We start from the raw sequence: 14701 nt of genomic DNA, 5'->3' as shown, positions 1-14701 counted from the left end.
GGGAAAATAGAACTTTCCAAATATTTGGCAAAAGTACAGGGATCGTCCCCTTCCCTGGTAATATCAAAATATAGTTAGAGTTCCCAAGTGGGTGACCTAAGCGCTGGTCCAGGTCTCGATTTCCTCGACAGAGATCCTGTTTCACATGCGTCCAGTGAGAGGTGTGTATGCTGGGCTCCTGTCCGGTCTCCATCCTGCTTTGGTCCTCACCAGAAATTCCTTTCTGTCTCTGTGTCTGAATGAAGCTGGCAGGTAAATAGGTAGAAACACATCTGACATTTTAGTAGACGCTGAGATATACAGGGTTGCAAGTAGTGAATCAGTGAAAAGTTCAGGTTGATCACACGAGCTTGTTGCATTATGTTTAGTCTGAAGAACCAAAGGAGTAGCAAAGCCAATAATGGTCAACATCGTCTCAAAGTAAAACTTTATTAAATTTCTGAGTTGCAAGGTTTGGGTTTTAATACTCTTTAATGCCACAAACCATATAAAAATGTGTCTGTGTATCTAAAGGGGTAAAAACAAAGAATTGTTTTAGTTCTTTTTGAAATGGAAAATAAGACTCTTCCTGGGGATAAAACCCTCCCAGGAATTTCAAAAGCTCTAACATCAGAGAAAATTTTAGCTAGCTAAAGTGAGGCAAAGTCATAAAAGCAGTTCATCTGGAATTTCTCTAAGCGATAAGCTTTTACTGTCTTTCATATCATCAATTGCTTTTAACACCTTACTAACACCCAGCAAAGCAAATACTTGATTTTATGGTGAATTAATTGCTCGCTTTTTATTTCGGAGTAATATGTCATAAAATTATGAGAAATAATTTTACTGTCTCTGAGAATGGTAGGAAGCTCAGTACCTTTTTAAAGAATATAACTGAACTAATTTACTGATATATATTATAAAGCTTACTATGCAAACTGAGAAGAGGGTTTGAGAGAGAGTGTATTTTGGTTCACCTACTGGGTTAGCATGAGCAACAAAAGCTGTCTTCATAAGGAGTCTTGGTCATAGTGCTTGTGGGTGAGGCTTTGAAACTCCAGAAAAACAAGAAATGCCTACTGCTAATGCAAGGTAGCAAGGAGGAGGACAAGGTTGTGAGCAATCTAGACAATACATAAGGCCATGGGGCCTGATGGGTTGCATTTGCGATTGCTGTGGGAGCTGGCTGATGTCGTTGCAAGGCTGCTCTCAGTCATCTTTGAAAGTCATGACAAGACCCTGAAAAGTAATGCAGCCCTAGAAACCATTTCCAAAGCGATGAAGGACAATGTTATACTGCTGAGAGGAGTCAGTATGGATTTACAAAGCAGAAGTCATGCTTAACCAATGTGGTAACCTTCTATATGAGGTAATTATGTCAGTGGATGAGGGGAGAATAGAGGATTTTGTTTACCTTGACTTTAAAATGTCTTTTCACACTATCTGGCAAACATCATAGTTGGAGGAATGAAGTACATGGAGTACTCATAGGATAAGTGGACAGTAAGGTAGATCAAAAACTTGCAGATTGTCCAGGCCATCATAATAGATTGTTGAGAGATGTTGTGCAGTCTCCATCTGTGGAGAAATTAAAAAAAACAGATGGACATGACTCTGGTCAACCTTCTGTAGTTGACCCTTATTGAACTGAGGCTTATACTTAGATGGATACACGAAGTCCCTTCCAACCTCAACCATTCTGTGTTTCTGTGATTCTGTGGTGAGCTGAACCACACAGTGGGTCGCACTTCAGAAGTTACATGAGGGAAAAGGAAATGTTTATTTCCAACAAAGCGATAGCTCCCTCTCTGTTTTTTCAGTGCAGAGTACCAGCCTTCCTTCCAGCATAGACTTTGGCCCAGGACTTCATTTCTACCTGGACAAATGTGCGTATCTCTTTGGGTTGTGTCCTCTAGTAAGGTTAATTCACTCATTTTAGGGAAGTATTTGATTTAGCTTGCTCCTCACTAAATGTGTCGATCTTTCTGCCTTGAGGCCTGGAGGTATTTTTTTAGTACAATAAGACTGTGCCCTTAGCGATTACAATATATCTGATTGATCGGCTGCAATCTATAATGCTGCAGGTATGACATTATCCTCTCTCAACAATGCTGTTCCTTGTGAGTTCAGCTGAGGTGCAATTTCATCGGGGACTATTTCAGCACTTTGTTTCACAGAGCTTAACCTTAAAAAGGCATTATTGATTTCCTATCTTAACCACAGTTTTGCAAACTGCAGTAACTAGACAAATTTATGCTTATTATAAAAAAAAATAAAATAAAGATATGCAATAAACAAGCTGCTCATTACATGTGTTGAACTAAGCTGTATACATCATAAACCACCTATCCACTATATAGTTGCATTTTTACTGTAGCATGGAGGGAGCTGAGACAAAAGCAAGGGAAAAGCTGCTTAATTGCAAACACAAAAGAAAAACAAACCACTGCCTTTTATGAAGGCTGAGGATAATACTCCTTGAAAATATGTGCTTTATTTTAATTAATATTGTTTTAACTGTCTACTAAAATAATTCAAAGCAGTATGTTAGGGAAAAAATAATATTACATGTTTTTTGTTCAAAGTTAAATCAATGCTAACTGGAAATGGTTTATGACTCTATGGATTTTATTTTTTTTAATGGTTGAGGGTTTTTTTTGAAATTGTAAATAACTTTTCAAAGATTGATGAGATGAGTTTTTGCATTTCATATTTAAAGTTGTCTGTTTTCTGTAAGGCTGGGGGATGAGGCATGCAAGTATGCACAACAAAACAGAGACAAAAGAATACGTGTCTTTATTAAATTAAAACAGACACTTGCATGACTGAAGTTATTAAAATATATTCACAACAGTTGATGAGGCCCACTTGTGTAACATATGGTATAAAGGGGGTCAGTGAGAGGAGATCTCCTCTAATTTATATTACTGAGAGTGAGTGTTATATACATGACAAGTCCTGTCTCTCTTCTAATATGTTATTTTCTTGTACTTTTAATTTAAAATTTAGAACGGTAGGGAAGAATCTGAAGGGATCACACATAGGATTTGCATTTATTTCTCTGGACAGGATAGATAAGGCTGCAGTTGTGAGTGTCACCAAAATGAGCCCTCTATTTCCTCCTGCACGACCTCATCTATTGTTTGCGCTGGTCCCTAATTGCTGAAATGCACCTCAAGCTTCTGTTGTAAAATTACTCAATTCATTAGACTTGAATTTGGGAAATGAATGGTCGCACACAAGAGACATAAGGGTTTACAAACATGAAAGGCAAGAGTGGGTTTTTTTATCCTTTCCAGAGACTGTATACAAAATGCTTCATGGTTGCTTCTTACATCTCTGAATTTAATTACTGGCATAGTTTGGGAGCCCTTCACATTGACAGGAGAGTGGAAGGTTTTACTTGAATGCAAGGTTTCTTGAGAAGAGAGTATTTGTTCACAGACAGCTCCGAATATTTTCTGAGTTTTCATGAAACACATTGGTCTAAACAGGAAAAAAAAAAAGGAACCAAAAAGAAAAAGAGGATTACTTTGGCTAAATTTATTTCTGGATTGCTGTATTCTCTTGATCAAATAGCTGCTGTCAGTCTAACTAGAGGCTGTCTCATTATCTATGATGACCTTATATTTCCATGCTGTAATGGTGGGAAAAACAAAGAAAACTGTTATAAGAGCAGAAATAAAAGCCCTAGAATTACTATTTATGATGTTTTCAAAGCCATGAAGGATTTTTTTCATCAAGGATCAGAAAAGTGTCATAGGCTGATTACAACTGCCAGTCCTAGCAGAAGATACGTACACAGGGTGAGAACAAGTCAAAGCAAGTTGTGAAAAGATATAAATCACCAAGTGGAAGAGTTACTTATTATTGAGCATTAGAGTAAGCCCAGTGCAAACTAGGTTATTCCAGAATATTGAAGGGCCTAAACTTAATGTTGTCACAGTTAAAAAAAATGGTGGGTTATGTCTCAGTTTGTTGACTCTGGGACTATCCACTATTATTCACATAACAACTTTAAATTTACTGGGCAAAATTTTTGTCTGTTGTTTCTTTCTGAGGAGGATACCATCCTCTGAAATTACATAATTCAGTATTGTTAGCAGAAATCTATTAATGTTTCAGAAGACCAACAATGTCAGAGCTGGGCTAAAAGTACAAGTCAAGCTATGGATTTCCGTAATGTATTATGGAATGGAATATTAAGGACTAAACACTTCTTAATACTATGGTGAGAGAGACAGAGACATTTAAATCTATTTTATCCAAATCACAATAATTGGCAACAGGAAGTCCATATTTTCAACTCTGTAAGTGTCTAAGGTTATAAGCTAAGTTTGTATTAAGCAATTATTATGCTGTTATATATGCTGTACACGAAAAATGTCACAAGGTCTTATTTTAAAATATCTATACTAGAGTTATGTAATTTAGTATTTATGTCATCCTTCTAACCCAGCAAATGATAATGAATTGTATCAAACCTTACTATAATCAGTCTGACCAATAGCAGAAAATCTGTTAATAATGGTATATTAACTAAAGTATGTTTGTCATCTGAAATAATTGATAGAATTTTCCCAACCGGTCAGGCTGGGAAAAATAGAAATACCATAAGGAATGAAAAAATGGTATGTTACAGAGCACGTAAACCACATTAACATTCATTTCAGCATCCTGTGGTACCTACAAAACTATAAATTTTTTTGACTTGCCGCCTGAGAGAACTTCCCTTACATATATTCCTAATGCATTGAAAGGTTTTGATTTGTTTGCCTTTCTTTCCTTTCTCCATCTCATGTGTTCATTCAAAAAGACATGGGACAGTAGAATGAAGGATAGTTCCCTGGTTGTCCATGCTTTGAAGTTGACATATTCCTACCAGAAATGAAAATGTTTATAATTTATCAAAAATAAAGATTCTAGGTCACTGACAAAGTATGTATAAATTCACCATAGATCTTTTCTGAGACAACACCAGCATAACATGATACAAAACAAAATAAAAAATAGAATTGATGAAGATACTTCTTCGTCTGGCCATCTTCCTGAAGTAAAGGAAACTGCACTCTTCTGAAGCATTTTGTTTCTTAATTTTAACTGTTGATTAAACTGTGGAGCTACATTATGTATTTATTGAGTAGTACTGGCCTGGATTTGAATGTCACTGAAATAAACATTCATTTTTAACCTGTGGTGAAAATTTAATTTTACCTGATTTAACTTTCAAGAGTTCAGTGAACCGTGAAGCCTCATGCATGGACTGATCTATTTTCATTTTTCTAATGAAAGTTGCAGTAGGTTTCTTTAGCAATTATCGCCCTCATATTCTTATGCATGTTTGGGAGTTAGACATGATAATTTGCCATGTAGACTATGATCGCTCAGTGGTTATACTTAAGTCATAAATTATGAAGTAGGCAAAAGTAGGCACTGGGAGAATGAAGAACTGCCCACTGTAGAGGAAGATCGGGCACTAGACTATGTAAGGAACCTGAAGGTGCATTCAGAGGTCCTGAGTGAACTGTTGGATGAAGTGGCTAAGTCACTCTCCATCATATTTGAGAAGTGGTGGCAGTCCAGTGAAATTCTCACTGACTGGAAAAGGGGAAACATAAACCCCATTTTTAAAAAGAACAAAAAGACCCAGGGAATTACCAGCTGGTAAATCTCACCTCTGTGCCTGGCAAGGTCATGGAGCAGATCCTCTTGGAAGCATAACTCAGGGACTTGGAAAAGAAGGATTGTGACAGCCAGCATGGCTTCCCTAAGGGCAAATTGTGCCTAGCTAATTTGCTGGCCTTCTCTGATGGGGTTACAGCAATGGCGGATAAGGGAAGAGTGACTCATGTCATCCAGCTGGACTTGTGCAAAGCATTTGACACAGTCTGCATGACATCCTTGTCTCTGAATTGGAGAGATATAGATCTGAGGGATGGACCACTCAGTGGATAAAGAATTGGCTGCTTAAGAGTTGTGGTCAAGAGCTTGGTGTCACAGTTTGATCAGTGATGAGTGACATTGCTCAGGGTTCGGTATTGGGACCAGCACTGTTTAACATCCATGGTTGCAACACGGACAGTAGGATCAAGTACAGCCTCACCAAGTTTTCCCATGGCACCAAGCTGTGTACTATGGTTGACATAGTGTAGGGAAGGGATGATGCCCAGAGGGACCTTGACAGTCTTACAGGGTGGACCTGTATGAACTTCATGAAGTTCATCATGTCCAAGTGCAAGGTCCTGCACATGGGTCAGGGAAATCCCAAGCACAACTACAGGCTGGGAGAAGAATGGATTGGAAGAGGAAAAGGACTTGGGGGTTTTGGTTGATAAAAAGCTCAACAGGAACCAAAAATTAATGCTTGCATCCCAGAATCTTGAGCTACTTTAAAAGAAGGGAGTTCAAGGGAAGTGATTCTGCCTCTCTGCTCTGGTGAGACACTATCTGGAAGTCCTGCATCCAGTTTTGGGGCCACCAAAATAAGAACAATATGGAACTGTTGGCGTGAGCGCACAGGAGGGACACAAAGATGATCAGAAGGCTAGAGCCCCTTTCCTATGAGGACAGGATGAAAGATTTGGGGTTGTTCAGCCTGGAGAAGAGAAAACTTCATGCAGATCTTCTGGCAGCCTTCCACTTCCCCGAAGGGGGCCTACAGGAAAAATAGAGGGGGACTCTTTATCATGGAATATATTGATAGGACAAGGGGAAATGACTTAAACTGGAAGAGGGAAGATTTCAATTAAATATTAGGAAGAAATCCTTTAGTATGAGGGTGGTGAGGTGCTGGCACATGCTGCCCAGAGAAGTTGTGGCTGCCCCCTCCCTGAGAGTGTTCAAGACCAGGTTAGATGGGGCTGTGGGCAACCTGGTCTAGTGGAGAGTGTCCCTGCCCATGGCAGGGGGTTGGAACTAGATGGTCTTTGAGGACCGTCCCAAGCTAAAACATCCTATGATTCTGTAATTCTGTGATCTGCTGTAAGTAATTCTAATCATGACAAAGCTGACATGATATGTATAAATAGTTATATATAGAAACAGTTTATTGTTTTGCACTCATACAGAACATTTTTATATTGCTTTTTTCATTACATTTTTCTATAACCCTCAGCATTGTAGAGCTACTTTTTTTTTGAAGTATGTATCATCTAATTTTGTTATGTTACCAAACTCTCCTAAGTAATCACTTTTTTATATTCTCGAAAGCCAATTATTAAAGTATTTCTATGGAGCTATACCATTTTTATTATTGTAGTGTTTAGAAATGCCATTATTAGACTCCTCTGCAGTGCTAGTCATAAATATGTTTATTGGATACCAGTATAGTATATCATGTTTGGGATGGGGTTTTTTTTTGTGTTATTATATATTTGTGGCAACCTTCCTATGACTGTGCTGCAAGGGCAGTCATTCTTGAAAATCAGGGACATCATTCTCATCTTACTTTGGTTTTATACCAGTAAAAGCTCAGTAGAGTATTCCAGATTCATATTAGTATCACTCCTGATATGTATAGAAATACCTGATACTAGAATTGAACTCTTGTATATATAATACAACTCTGCAAATGACCTTTGAACAGAGAGAATGGATGGATTTGGCAGTGAAGTCCAAAAATCATAATCATAGAATCATCAAATGCTTTGGGTTGGAAGTGACATCAAAATCATCTAGTTCCAACTCCCTGCCATGGGCAGGGACACCCTCACTAGACCAGGTTGACCATCCTTAATCGAATTCCAATTTTTCTTGCCAAGTTCAATAATTGGTAACTTTATATCAAACAAAATATTTGACATGAAATGTTGGTACTTTTGTAGTAGCATTTGACAACAGGAAAGCTAAAGTCATCTTATTGCATGAGAAAACCTGCTACCTGCTTGCTGTTCAGTAGTTCGGTCAGTCTGGTTCTTCTCCAGATGATAACATATATCTTACAGAAATATCAAGATTCATCTTCTATTTGTGAGCTTTCTACCCATATTTCTCTCATTTAAACAGTGGTATCATCACTAAGTTACAGAATATTTAGGGTTTGCATAGGAGTTTGGGTTTCTGTACTTCCAGTCCATCATCAATTTCATATAAACAACCACAGAAGTAGAGACTGAGATTCAGGCATCAGCTTCATGGATGGTCAATCTATATAGCTTGAGAACCATTCTACGTTTCTATGGCATATTGTGTCTCACACAAAGAGAGTTAAAGGAGCAAATCTTTCGGATCATGTTAAGACCCCAGTAAGTCAGGTGTTTTCTTAGCAGGTAGAAACACTCGCAGTTAACTGGCATGGGTTCCAGATGTTACACTTGCCAAATGGGTTTACTGGCTGCACAGGTGGGACTTGATCAATCAGTTTCTGAAATTCTGCTCACTTGTAGGATGGTGAGATAGAGAATTACTCTCCTTGGTAGGAGGAGGTCTCTAGTCTGTTCACTTATACTCTTCCTACCAATACCCGTTTCGATGTTACCAAGTTGTTCCTACTCTAACTAGAATAAGACAAAGGGGAAAACAGGTGGAGAAAATGAAGAATTACAGTTAATTTCTAGGTGTCTAGATAGGTTGTAAAGTTCAAGGAAGTCAAACTCACAGAAATATGGACATCTAAGGTCTAATCAATTGGGAATTCTTTCACTAAATACTTTTGAGAATACCAGGCTAAATGATTTGCCTAAGGTCAGGGAAGGAAAACATCAAGGGGAGAGAGTTTCTCCATATCCTTTTACAGTTATTTTAAACACTATATATAATCTCAAGTGCTTTAGCAGTTGATTTTAATAGATACTAGCAGCATAGAATTGCTTTATTTTTTCTGTAGTTGTATTTTCTTATTTCAATATACTGCAGAGAAGCAAGGTTAGACGGTAAGCTATTACAGCATATCCAGTTAAGAGATCTTAGCTGGCTTTTCATCTGGCATGGATCAACCATTTTACAGTACTGCCAAGTTTTTTTTCAAACCTCTTTATGGGTAGGGAGATGGTTGCTCTACATTAGCTATTGTTTCACATAAGCAAAATCTTTCTTTATGCTGATAGATTTACGGCTAAGGTGGCTGCAGAAGTGTTCCCACCATCAGTGCATAATGGATACTTTGTCAGTAAGCAATTTGCCTCCATTCACAGAGGTGCAATTATCAGCTTTGCTGGACTGAAGGCAGTTCTGAGTGCTTTGTGAAGCTTTAGTGTTTCTTGCTTGTCTGCATGTGACAGCAGCGCATCTGTGGGCAGATCGAAGTAGATACTTCATACCTATCTGCACTGGTTTTGGCTGGGGTAGTGTTTTCTTCGTAGTAGCTTGTATAGCCTGCGTTTCAGATCTGTGATCAAAACAGTGTTGGTAACACAGGGGTGTTTTTAGTTGTGGCTGAGCAGGGTTTACACAGTGCCAAGGCCTGTTCTGCTTCTCATCCCACCACACCAGTGAGCAGACTGGCTGTGCACAAGGAGTTGGGGGGAGATGCAGCCAGAACAGCTGACTCCAACTGACTAAAGGGATATCCCATACCATATGATATCATACTCAGCATTGCAAATGGGTGGGTAGAAGGAGGAAAAGCGTAATGTTCGGAGTTACAGCGTTTGTCTTCCCAAGTCACTGTGAATGGTTGGGCTGCCTGCTGGGATTAAACCTCAGCAAAATCCAAAGACTCCTCTAGATCAGGCTTTATGTGCATAGTAGTGACTGCAGAGGATATATGACTCTCCTCTCAAGAAGGGATAGCCTTTGCCAAGCTTGGTGATGTGATTTGTGTCTGCACTGTCATGGCTCTCTTTGATTGAGAGTTATTGCAGCAGTAATGGCGTGCAACAGTTTTGCTATTCCAAAAACATTCCTTTGCTTGGGCTGTTTAGATTAATGGCAGTATAATCCAGGTCAGTATCAAAACTCTTGCAGGGATATCATTTATACTGTATTATGTTATTCTCAATAAATAATGTCAGTAGTGATATTTAATTAATCATTTGTATTCCATGAGTGTCTAAGCCTACAGTTTTGAGGACAGATTAAGTAAGATCAAGATTTCTTAGTTATGGTGTTTTAACATGTTTTCCATGCTGGTTACTGGGTCACTTTTTCAAACTGGGGAAAACAATAAGTGTAAATTCAATGTATAAAAGTACATGTGTGGGTAAGTTCATATGTGTTTTCCCTCTGTGGTTCTCTTAATGTGTTAATTAGATCATGCATAATAGGATCTAAATCCATATGATAATCTGGAGAAATAACTAGCAACAGCTAATGTTGAAGAAAAGCAAGATCTGAGAAAAATCTGTCCTCCTGTACTTTCATATTGTAAGGGGAAGACATGCACTGAGTGTGCACAACTCTTTTGCTACTTAAGTATATCTTTATAAGCATCAGAGGAAATAATTCCTAAAAATAATTAGGAGATGTAGCACCTTCTTTATGGCTAGGTCTTCTGATTGGATTTCTGAATCCTTATCTCCTAGCCTTCATAGAAGTTTTCCAGGCAAAGCTATATGAGAGTGCTAGATTTAAATGTCTAATGAGCATATGACAACATAAAAGCACCGAGACAGGTTTAGACATCCTGACTGGAAGACTAGCACATAGCTTGAAAAGGAAATGAAAGTGAATAAACACAGACAAAAAGATCAGCCTTTGAATTGCTATACAAATTCCAACTGTATTATTAAATATATTCCGGCAGGCCACTTCCAGGCTTCCTCCAAAGCCAATAATGCAATGCTGGGGAAGAAGAGGTGGCATGGGAGACCCTTTGCCTCAGTTTCCTGCTGCTCAAGGGCTACATGGCAGCAAGCTGGAATGGTACTTTTGAGAGACGAAGTGGTGGATTATCAATTATTTATCTTCTAACTGCTGAGCTTTACATTTAAAAAAAAGAAAATTCCTCATGGTGAACTCTTTGCGACTGATGAGGGCGTCTGTGCCACAGTCCCATGCTGCAACACCTATTAGCCTCACGTTTTTCTCTGGCCCTCCCATCCATCAGCTTTTTGAAGCTGTAGGGAATGAAGCGAGCACTGGCATTCCACTTTCCCAACTACAGCATGGGTTCTGGGAGACCAACAGGGAAGGGGTTAAAGTGCTCTGTGTTCTGCACTTGGTTGTTAACCTTCCAGCCAAGGGGGAATTGTTCTCCTTTCATCAAAGTCCTTCAATCTCTTTGCATTACTTTTGGTGCTGTATAACATTTTAAAAGCTCCCTGACTGACAGACATGGCCGGAGGCAGAGCTCTGCTGGGAGAACTGTAATGTACGAAGCCTCCTCAGCAAAGAGCAGCAGTACAGCAGTTAAATTGAATACAGCGTGATTTTGGGCTTTGCGAAGCAGTGCAGCCTATCCCACCACTTTTTTATGTTGTTTATTTCCAGCTCCCATCAATGGCTGGGCAGTTCAAAAGGATACTTTGAGTTCTTTGTTTGTTTGTGTGGGTTTTTTCTCTGTGTTTCATGGTTACTATGATTTGGCCATAAAATCTAGGCATGCACTGTGCAATTATGGATCAGGAGAGGCACAGGATTTTGGAAGTCTTGGACCTGAATTATGGATGAACACAGCCTGAACTCGGTGTTACATACCATTGAATACATTGAAGAGCAAAGTGCAAGAAGTCATGTGAACCATTAGGTAAAGAAGCTGCTAATAAAAATACATTGAAGATGCCTTGAGTACAGTTGTCTAGTGTGGTAGGGCCCTGTTTTAAAGCTTCTTTGCTGGAATAAAATCCGTGGAATACAAATGATAATCCAAGTGAGAAGTTTGTACCCATTGTACCTTAGAATATTTTGCTGTAGATAAAAAAAAGGAAAAAAAAAAGTATCATCATCAGAGAGGAGTTCTGCCCTCATTTCCGATCCTTTCTGAAAGTAGAATTAAAATACTCATTTGCACTAGATACCATTTCAGCAATTTTTAAAATTTCTTTCTTATTAAAACCTAAAAGCTAGCCCTTCTAATCAGAACAGAAATATACTTGCCCTAAATTTAGAGTAGGGTTTTTTTAGGGTCTTTTTTGGTTTTTTTCCCTTCAAAACTTGTTGTGTTTTCCAGGCTCCCAGGTATAAATCCTTTCTGTTTAGATACTTTAGCATGTACCTTAAAAATAATATTTTTTATGTTATTTACTGCTATGGATATTAATAATATTATTCATGAGGAAATATAACCTTTGGCGGTGTTTGAAAATGAAAAATATACATGGTTAGGTACTTTACTGTTTCTTCTGTTCTGAGGTCCATATTGTGTCATTGATTTTTAAGCAGCACTCTTTATTGATTTAGTAAAAACTTCTGCTTAAAAATCAATGGCACAATATGGCCCTAACAAAGTGCTGAATTCCATAGTGGTATGAATTGGATTTTGGGGTTCTGTTTGTTTGTTTGTTTTTAAATGTGGAATGCATCCATCTTAAATCCTACAAGCAGTGATTCTTGTACCTAACAACCAGCAACTGTAGAGAAGGCTGGCATTTCATACCTAGGTTGTAGGTCTTAATGAGATAAGATTATTAATTTATTCTTAAATCTTACTCCACAGTGGGATTTAAAATTTGTTAGAATAGATCTGTGGTTTATGGAAATGTTAATTGTTCAGAAAACAACTTTGATCCCCTTCTATCTAAGTTAGTGCAACATGCAGCCTGACAGTCATCCACCCCAAACATGAAGAGCCATGGAAGAGAAGGTATACTTGCTAAACGGATGTTCTGGGCCTTATAAAAGTGTGAGGGTTCAGTTTTAACACCTGCAGAGGGCCAGTATAGCCAAGGATAGCTTCAGTAAAGCCGTTAAGCCACTTTCTCTGTTAAAAGAAAGATCAATAGCTTGGAAGTGTGGGGAAAAATAAACACGTAAGGCTTCGTGTTGCCTCAGTACTTACTGCTGCCTGCCTGAAAATGAATGTAGATGTTGTGTTACTGTTTATTGTCTAATTCTAGAGTAACCCCGTTTGTTTCATCATGGATTCTGTATATTTAGAAGTCTTCACAGTGTCTTTATTGGGCAGTGGGTCACCGCATTTTAGATAGCGTGAGTTCTCATTTTCACCAGCTTTCATTGCTGCTGAATTTGGCGCAAAGTTGCAAGTAACAGCTAGAGCTACATTTTATTGAACTTGTTTCATGTTCCATAATATTTAAATATTAACATTCCCAATATTTAAATATTTACATCCTTTAGCACGGTCGTTTTATTAATTGCAGACGATGAATCAGAACATTTCATAAATATGAAAAGAACGCACCTCTGTTAATTATACCGTGGCTAGAAAACCCAGTATATTTCACAGTATATCTGTCTTTTTGTGAGAACTGTCTGTGCTGGTACAAACAGAGCAATGTGAGAGCCTAACAATTCCTTTAGGGTTTGTGTTGGGTTTTTTCTTCTTTCCTGATGGCATTTGGCTGCTACGAGGATCACCGCAGTTTTAATTGTCACCTTGATGTGATAGGTCTGTCCCAGCCCTGTAGTTAGTTAGCACTGATTTATTTTTAATCTGCATACCTGGCATTTGTCAGTATAAATAAGTATCAGTGTCTTAGCTTACTGGCTAAGTAAGCTAAGACACTGAGGTAAGTGTTGTTTCTATGCTGACTGCAGTTCTACCATTTTCTCCGTGTATCAGGACTGCATTTTTTAATGTACTTTACAGTAGTCCTGAAGAACACAGCAATCATTTTGATACAAGGCTTCTCATGAGAAGAGAATGCCAGTCACTGACTTAATATTGTGTGTTGGCAGTTTTGTGGCATTTCTCTGCATGGATACTATTTCCCATTTTTGATTTCCTGCGGAATTCATACAACTCTATGGAAGGCTCAGTATAAACTTTGTTGAAGTCCACTCACAGACAGAAGGGGATGCTTCCAAGATGCTTTTCTAGCAGAGAGAAGAAGCAAAGCATTCCTACGCTGGACAGTAGGATGGAAAAGTGGGTTCTTTCTTCTCCAGCATTTTCTGTGTAAATCCATAGTGAATACTTTTAACATCACTGCTGGGTAACACTTTAGTCTGATAAATGGGAGATAAAGTGCAGGCTACAGGCCTGTCCTTGGACAGAAACAAAGGTAATGCTAAGCAGAGCAAGAATGAGCTATTTCTGCAATACCTTTACAATGTTCTAGAGCAGCTCAATGCTACAATCAAAATAGCAATCTCTTTTAAAACTGTGATTCTTAATCTTTTTCTCTGTCTCTAGAAAGTAACTAGGTGTGAGAATTTTGATGAACGCTTCAATGTAATTTTATGTAATTTGATGTTGCCATGTAAATCTCTTTTATAGGTCCCTTTAGATGGAATTTAATGCGGCAAAAACCTTGTCATCAGAAGGATTAATGCCTGCATTAGCATTTCCGCAATAAAATCAGAAGCTAAGTGGTGGAGGCCACAGACACCTCAAACCTGGATTCCTCTGCTCTGCATTAAGTGCTGGAGTTTTTATTACTTGCTGTAGGGAAGCCGTTGCCAATGCTTACAAGGAACTGCTTATCCCTGCTTCTCTGGGTCCTGTTTGATGGAGGTCTCCTAACGCCACTGCATCCACAACCACAACAGACTTTAGAAGCAGAGCCAAGAGAAAATGTTGTCCCAGTGCCAGGGAGGAGGTCATCTGCCCAGAGAGTCAAACGAGGCTGGGTCTGGAATCAATTTTTTGTGCTGGAGGAGTACATGGGCTCCGAACCTCAGTATGTGGGAAAGGTAATTCTTTAATCTTTCTTTACAAGTTGAA

The 14701-nt window shown here is 38.6% G+C and overlaps 1 protein-coding gene across 2 annotated transcripts in view; it reads left to right on the top strand.

Moving 5' to 3' along the window:
• Positions 1 to 14439: 14439 nt before the first annotated feature.
• CDH12 (cadherin 12) overlaps positions 14440 to 14701 on the top strand; it is a gene marked incomplete at both ends in the record, with an annotated part of 159268 nt that continues 159006 nt past the window's right edge. For both annotated transcript variants that reach the window (XM_084280128.1, XM_084280127.1), the window contains one exon: positions 14440 to 14670. In XM_084280128.1, the coding sequence (XP_084136254.1) occupies positions 14440 to 14670 (231 nt within the window). The remainder of the gene's footprint in view (positions 14671 to 14701) is intronic.

Source organism: Gallinula chloropus (genome assembly GCF_964237585.1).
Source record: "Gallinula chloropus genome assembly, chromosome: 2".
Classification (NCBI taxonomy): Eukaryota; Metazoa; Chordata; class Aves; order Gruiformes; family Rallidae; genus Gallinula; species Gallinula chloropus.
This window is presented reverse-complemented; position numbering and strand designations above follow the sequence as displayed.